This window comes from Pinus tabuliformis, chromosome 6, assembly GCF_031772625.1.
Source record: "Pinus tabuliformis cultivar Carrire ecotype Pingquan chromosome 6, CPIR1, whole genome shotgun sequence".
NCBI lineage: Eukaryota > Viridiplantae > Streptophyta > Pinopsida > Pinales > Pinaceae > Pinus > Pinus tabuliformis.
In genome coordinates, this window is record NC_142292.1 from 2095230806 (window position 1) to 2095238984 (window position 8179).

At 38.4% G+C, this 8179-nt stretch overlaps 1 protein-coding gene across 2 annotated transcripts; it reads right to left on the minus strand.

Annotated features, from left to right (window-relative positions):
* Positions 1 to 1621: 1621 nt before the first annotated feature.
* LOC149267609 (zinc finger CCCH domain-containing protein 17-like) lies at positions 1622 to 7969 on the minus strand. 2 transcript variants are annotated; one of them, XM_089399258.1, is made up of 13 exons: positions 7585 to 7969; positions 7152 to 7256; positions 6975 to 7067; positions 6778 to 6885; positions 5142 to 5288; positions 4807 to 4926; positions 4652 to 4711; positions 3730 to 3827; positions 3079 to 3481; positions 2861 to 2931; positions 2576 to 2659; positions 2283 to 2370; positions 1622 to 2083 (listed from the first exon to the last, which is right to left on the minus strand). In XM_089399258.1, the coding sequence occupies exons 1-9, from the start codon at positions 7864 to 7866 to the stop codon at positions 3349 to 3351; spliced, it is 1146 nt and encodes a 381-aa protein (XP_089255384.1). In that variant the 5' UTR covers positions 7867 to 7969; the 3' UTR covers positions 1622 to 2083; positions 2283 to 2370; positions 2576 to 2659; positions 2861 to 2931; positions 3079 to 3348. The 2 variants fall into 2 exon arrangements, with proteins under 2 accessions (XP_089255384.1, XP_089255383.1); XM_089399257.1 differs by having other exon boundaries at positions 2571 to 2659.
* Positions 7970 to 8179: the final 210 nt, after the last annotated feature.

An 8179-nucleotide genomic window follows, 5' to 3' on the forward strand; every position in this document is an offset into this window, starting at 1 on the left:
TAACAGTCCGATATTTGGTCGTGTGGCTCTTTCAATGATGCCTTATCTGAGCGCTGAGACCAAGGAAGACTGTTTCCAGAGAGTAATGCAAGTCCTGGACTGTACGGTCCAGCAAGGATTTGTTTTGTTCTCATGTTCATCTCTTGTTGAAATGGTATTGTGCCTTCTCACCGGTGTGTACAAAAGGGATCAGGATTCTTCTCAAGGCAGTTTTGCATGGAGGATCCTTCGGAAAACAACTGAAAGTCACCCAAGCAGTCTCGATGCTACAACTCAATCAGACAAAGTGTGAACACAGCTATGTTGAAACGAGTGCATAAAATATGCAAGGGCTTTTGGTATCTTAAGAAACAGCAATGAAAAGCTTCTGTCACAGATCCTGCTCTTTGAATTTGTAAGTACAGCCCATTCTAGTCTACTTCAACATTTTTATCTAATGTGAAGTGCTGTTAGCCCGATTATCAAAAACGTTCCAACGGAGTCTAGCTTTATTAAAGATTGACTAAATTTAAATAGGACTGGAGGTCCATGCCATTGAATGTTCACTCTATGATTTATACTAGGTCAGTAGGACATATAATCACATTGCTAATGGAAATGATAAGTTGCAAACTAGAGTGTGCCCCGTCAATATATTTCAAGCATTTTACTGGCAGTCTGAAAACAAAATGAAGGCATGGAGATGTCACCCCATTCTTGTAGCTGTAACGAAATAAAGGTATGGAGATGTTACCCCATTCCTGTAGCTGTAACGAAATAAAGGTATGGAGATGTTACCCCATTCTTGTAACTGTAACAAAATAAAGGTATGGAGATGTTACCCCATTCTTGTAACAGTAAAATGAGAGTCGGGTAACCTAGTAACCACCTCCCTTGGGTTAGAATGGTAAGGGAGTGTATTACAGGTAACTCCTCATCAAAGCAACCAGGCTGCATTACGGAGTACATATAATCCTCATCCTCAACTTCATCATCATTGATGGCTGAGAGGGTTAGAAACATTATCCAATCACATTGATATGCGGTGCCTCTTCTAAATTTCTCTTTTGCTTATAACTTCTCTACACATTTCAGAGATTCTTTGTACACTCTCCTTTAATTTGTCGTGAGAGGATATGCAAGGTAATTCCGATACTTAAATCTATTAGACTGAATAGCCAGGTATCAGCAGCAATTTCTTGTTTGAAATAAGACCTGATTCAGCACAAACACACAGCTCAAATTGCAATTACAATTCAGTTCTCACTGCCACTTGATTCCATAAACTCTTAGCTTACTTCTACAACTCAGATTTTTCATCTGAACGGCATCCCCAGTTTTAGCCTAAAACCAAGGCCATATAGGCTCCACCCCTTGCTGAACAATGTTCGTACGCATGCCAAGGATGAATGTTTGCTTGTGTAATAGTGAGTAAAAATCGACGCAGCCTAGGCACCATCTAATTAATGAGAATAGATGTAAGTTTGCACAACGTATACTTATCAGATCACCAAAAGTATTGAAACATTTTGCACTGGGTGCATTTTGAAAATACAAGTTTCCACTTCAAACTGAGAAGAAGACAAGATATTTGCATACCAAAATTATTCAAACATTTTCCACTAGGAACATCTAGGAAATATAAGTTTACTCTTGAAACTGAGAAGAAGATGAGATATTCACACTCAATGCTAATCAGTAACAGTATATTCAACCAGTCCCGTATCTTAATCAACACTATACCAAAGGGGAAAAAATAATCAAATCGAGTCCAACAGTGAGAGAATCAAATATTTGTTGATTGAGCAATGTGATAGCTGTCGCACAGCCTAATCAGCCTCACCAACAAGTATCTTACATCTAAACCTTTCGAACATCGTCCAAAGTACACAGGACGTGCCATTATTTTTGCATCTGCTGGGCTTTGCTTTGCAAGAAGGGAATGGCTGCAATACTGCCTTTGATTTTGGAGACTGCAGAGTAGATTTGTGGTGCCCACCAAAGATTATTGATGCAGCCGCACACCAAAAGGATATCCTAAACTAACAAAGCCCACAACTTGTGGAACTTGGTCAACAACGGAGCAGCCCCAGCAATAACTCACCTGCAAAATAAATGCCCTTCAAAATATGCAGATAAATGACAATACAATCATGAAAGTCTACTCTAATGAGAATATATCATCAAATCTCAAAAAATGCACTACCACATAAAAGTATAGATGGATCGATTCTGAAATGAAACAGAAGGTATAGAAAGCTTTGATAAGACCATAAATTGATAAATATCGTCCCAAACCTTACCACGGGCCAGTAAATGATTGCGGATGGAAAAAAAATCCAGCTTGCATCTGATGCACATTTTAAGAAGGCGGAAAGTGTCATAGCCCACCTGCAAAATAAATATGTCCCTCAAAACATGCAGATAAATGACAATACAACAATGAAAGCTTGTCTCAGGAGAATATATCATCTAATTCCAAAAATCCATTACAACTGCTCATAAAAAAAATATAAATGGATGTGAAATGAAATTGAAGGTATTGGAAGAAGATTTGGTAACACCATAAATTGATAAATATGGTCGCAAACCTTACTGAGGGCTAGTAAATGATTGTGGGAGGAAAGAAAATCAGTTTGCACGATGCACATATGATGAGATGGAAAATATCATAGCCCACCTGCAAAAGAAATGTGTTTCTCAAAATATGCAGATAAATGACAATACAATTATGAAAGTCTCCTCTCGGAGAAATATGCCATCAACTTCTGAAAGTGCATTACCACATTTCATAAAAAGTATAAATGGATCTGAAATGAAACTGAAAGTATACAAAACTTTGATAAGACCGTAAATTGATAAATATGGTCCCAAACCTTACCAAAAGCCAGTAAATGATTGTGGGTGGAGACAAAATTAGTTTGCATGTGATGGAAAATGTCCTCCACTTCTCTGTCAGCAAATAATGTTTTAGAAAAAATTAAAATGGAGAAAACTATAACCACAGTAAACAGAAGATGCCATACATATAACTAGATTTTACTTAATAAAGCAAAACACATGACACAGATGATTACAGAAAGAAAGCAGGAGACTTACTTGTGTTTCAGTGAAAGGCATATGATTAGCGACAAAACCAGGGAATGAATTTGTGCCCAGGGCCATCTAAAGATACCTCTGTCAATGTGAGTTTATTCCACAGACCAATACGATCATAGCGGCGTGGATGTAGTTAGAGTATGCTAAGTGAAAAGGGTACAGGAGGAGCTTCAGATGTGGGAGATATGAACAAGGGTCGGAGTGACCACAGTAGCATTTCAACTGGAGACTCTTAATTACAACAAAACTCTTATAGGTTGTCTCAGCCTCTCATAGAGTCTGGGTATCCCATTTCCATACTTTAAGTTCCCCCTCTCCATCACCAGTGAAAAATAATCCACCAGATCCAAGCTGGAATACTCGCACCTCATTTCTCGAGAACAGTGTACATCGTTCTTTAAACCTGAGACAAAACCCGTAAATGTTATTTTACCAAAAAGCAGACAATATGAGCACATTCATGTAACTCCATAAATGAGCGCATCAACAATTTCCTAGTCCATTAAATATTTTTAAAACAAGGACAAAATGACCCTGAAATAGCCCAAAGGCATTCCGAAGCCCAACTTGTTTTCATTCTCAGAATGATCAAAAATGCGTTTCCATTTTCCAATATTTTAGTATAATGAACTCAAGAGCAGCTATACTTACGATGGCAAGTCGTAGAGGCGCACACTGTTATCGTTGCAGGAACAAAGCAAGACAGGCTTGGATTGTTTGTCATTCATTCCACATAGTGCAAGAACACCCTGTGAGAAGCAAGACCAAAATAATTTAACTCCACTTAATTCTGAGAAAAGAAACATAAACCTTGCAATATCTAGTGACTTAATAGGATTGTTTGACTCGATTCTTACACCATACACAAAAAACAAAATATCACTTACATGCAAGGCCTTGCTGCATTAAAATAATAATGATAATAATAAAACAGACAAGTTCAAGTTTGCAAAATATCAGAGATTTTGCGTAGTAAGTGTAGTTGATTTTCCAATAAAATACATTACCCAACCTGGATGTTTAGAATCTAGATTTGAGAGAAGTAAAGAAACCATTAAAAGAATGAATCATAGACTTTCTCGTGGAATTTGATTTTACTGTGGTATCTAGTTTCTGATGCACAAATGTCTTGCCTTTGGGCCTTGGGGTCCTTCAACTACCAAGACTTATAAATCACAAAACCCACTAAATAATTTCTGATGCACAAATGTCTTGCCCTTGGGCCTTGGCGTCCTTCAACTACTGAGACTTATAAATCATAAAACTAACTACAGAATTGCAGCAGAACAAAACATGTTTGATTAAAATAATTAATAAATAATCTAGATGTCACTTTGGCTTTAAAAAAAATAAAGAGGTCACACCATCCCCATGGACTGGTTACCCCTCTTTGATTTCAGATCCTAGGACCACCATGCCAGATAGAAGCACGTTGCAATGCAACTTAGTAGATAAATCATGAATACAAAAATAGCATTGCACTGCAACTAAGTAAATAGGCTGTTGCATGGATAAAAAAACTAATTATAAAATGTACACAATTGTTATAGGTAGAGAGGATTAGATAACATACATTCTTTTCGCTATGAGTGTAAGTCACTTCCAAGGCTCCACTTGATGTAGCGGCCCATACCTGCATTGCATTTGATGAGTTAGAAATTCCAATGAAGTTTGTGCACCATTTTGTTTCCTGAATGAAACATGGACATATGATGAAGTCTTCCTTACCTTCACCGTGTTGTCTAATGAGCACGACAAGAGATAGTCATCCCAACAAAGAAGAGACATTACAACTGACTTGTGATCCCTCAAGGTCTGTATACATTGAAAACTTTCCATATCCCAGACCTGTGAATTTCTTTACAACTGTCAAATATAAACTCATCTGGAATTGGGTACATAATTCATTTTCTAAAATTGTAAGTGAATGAAAAACATCAAAGCTTGCAAGAAAAACAATGTTTATTTGTGCTTTTATTAACCAGGTTAGCCCAAATTTTCTTTTATCTTACTGTGTAAACAAATACAAATAAAAGTAGTGGACGAGAAGCAAAGAAACATACCCTTATTGTGTGGTCCATGGAAGCGGAGTAGAGTCTTCCTGCCCCTGAGACCAATGAGACAACAGGCAGGGTGTGCCCTGCGAGGGAAACTGCAGGTTCAAAGGCATTGGCTGGATAATTAAATTTCCATGCAAAAATAGTGCCATCCTGTAAAACCGTAAGTCAACGTAATCAGTGGGGCTATATAATGTAATAAAGTCACGACCAATGTTATCGGAACCAAACTGGCGAACTGAGAACCAGTTGAAACCGGACCAGAACCACTAAAAAACCGGACTGGAGAATTGGTCGGCCGAAAATACATACATTCAAATTTTAAAGAAAAAGATATATAGTCATGTGCATTCGTATGAATCAAAAGCATTTTATACACAGACAAGCAAAACTTCTCATTGATATAGCATGTAACCAAAATAGCATTGAGTGCAATTCATCTCTGAAACGAAAATACAACAAAAAATAGGCTCTAGATGGCCTCTCGCACTAAAAAAAGAAAAAGAAAATCATGCTACAACAAATACATACATATCATCATAACCATTGCCTCTGTTGGGACCTTCGTCATCAATATCACACTCTAAGCATTAAAATAAGATAGAAAAAGCGTAGCATGTCGAGTCAAGATTTTGTTTGAGCGATGGGTACATTTTTTATAGGGTCATGATAAAGGAGTTTGACAACCAATGCCACTAACATCAGGGTACATAGAGGGTTTGGTGATCTTGATTAATTACTAGTTCCATACCCTCGTACATGACAAAATCCAATGGAAACATTGCAATTCCCCCAATCTTGAAATCCCGAGAAACGGTTAAGTCTACTAGATTTTGAGCGAGCTCTAGAAATTTGCTTTCTCCATATTAAATCCAATGAAGTTGGAACCACTCTAAAAAATCCTCAGTTATTTCATGTTAATGTTAAAAATTTAAGTAAAAGGATGAAAAAAAAGAAAAAGAACAAGGAGGACATTACCATAAATTGGATAAGGATTCAAGAGCCATAGGCTTGAAAGTTATGCCGCCCCACTCAAAAATTCATGTTTATTTTATCTTATTTTTTTAATTACATTTGGAATGTCTTTGGTCAAATTGTATAGAATCAGTCAGTTCGGTACCGAACCGGCCACTTCCGGTTCAAGGCTGTGAAACAGACTAGTTCGACCCCCAACCCGGTCGGACTGGCTAGTTCCACCGATTTCGAACACACTGGTCATGACCTAGAGTTTAGCTAATAAAAGAAAACACACTACAAATGTGACAACCCCCCTACTTATTTCCTTCGTGAATTTTAAATAATGTAAGTATTTGACCCAAGAAAAAAGAAGAAGAAGAACTAGGTCATGGGACAGATATTCCAAGGTGGAGGATTTTTGTAGAGGATTCAGATATCTTTGTTCATGTCAGGATATGCGGTGGTGTCAAGAAGTCTCATGACAAGTCCCATGAGTCAATTGTCGGGTCAACTGGTGTAGTCTGTACATACGAAGGAAATTGGTTTTGGCATTATGTATTTCAAAAAAAAAGAAATCCGGTCAACGGCAGTGGAGTCAAGTGACCCACTGACCATCTCTCCTTAGATCAGGGGGTTTGTCACAACAAATATGACTACATAAGCCAAAGCAGTTTAGGAGACTCACTTCTGTTCCAGCAAAAAGCATTTGCATTTGATTAACGACAGCAAGGGCATGAACTTGTCCCCTGGGGCCATCTAAAGATTGTTGCGTGGACGTGAGAGTATTCCAAGCCTGAAATATAAATCCACTGTGTTAGCAACCTGAAGGAAATCACACTGACAAAAACAATTCTAATACTAAGGTTAATCTCGTTAAATTACCTTGACAGCGTTAGGAACGCCAACAAAAATCCAAGGACCTTCACTGAGGAGGCATCCAGCTTCGCTCACGCCATGTAAAGGAATATGTGTACCCTGTTTAAGAAAGAAGACGTTAAGCTTCGATGAAGATATTTATAGACAGTATAAGAGTTGAGTGTAAGTAAAAGCTCAGAGTACCTGGCCTGTATGGCAGTCCCAGACCATAAGCTTGTTGTCTTGTCCAGCGGAATAGAGTTTGTCGGCAGCGCCTAAATGAGAAGGAAAAGCAATCCCTCGAATAGCCTGTGGGAAGGAAGTAAATCAAATGGATGTGCAAAGAAGATAAGAAAACCCAGAAACAAAGCACATAAAATAAGGAAACCAAGCAAATCAAATGGGTATGGAGAAAAGACAAGGAAACCAAGCAAATCAAATGGATATGGAGAAAAGACAAGGAAACCAAGCAAATCAAATGGATATGGAAAAAAGACAAGGAAACCAAGAAACAGAGCACATTTTGTAAGGAAACCAACAAAGAACGAGCAAACCAAGAGTATGCAGAGGGAGCGAGAAAACCAGAAGCCAACCAAAACATATGCATAGCAAATAAGGAAACCGAGAAGCTACATACCTTGTTACTGTGGCCAACGAGCTTTGTCAAGAAAGTGACATCGGAGCCTCCAACAACATGGGAGTGCAGATATTTGCAGTCATCTCCTGTGTGCATGCAATTGCCTGCGAGCCAGTAACGGCAGGCTTTCTGAATCTTTTTCCGAGCCTGACCTCTCCCCCGTCTATCCCTGTCTTCTTCATTTTTCTTTGGAGCTCCAACGTTTTTGCAGGTGTGGCTTCGGCCACACTTTTGCAGGTGTGGTGCGGGTTTCTCTGAGATGAATTGCGTGGCCGCTCCCATGGCTGCCAGCAGGTAGAGAGAGATAAAACTTGGGTGCTTCTTCCCGCTTGTCGTTCGCCAAATATCATTCAAATCTCGCTCGCTTTCTCGCCTTCTCTTTCTCTTTCACTGTGTAACTGTCATCATCCACTCTACTCTTCCCAAGTATTATTTATTGGTATTGGGATTTGTTACGTTTAGGTTTACGTTTGGTCACATGCATGCATTTCTTCCCATTTTTGGAATCTTGGAATTTAAGGTTTTCATCCATTTCACTTTTAATTTTAATTCTAGAATCTTGGAATCTAGTGTTTTCATCCCATTTTATTTTTGG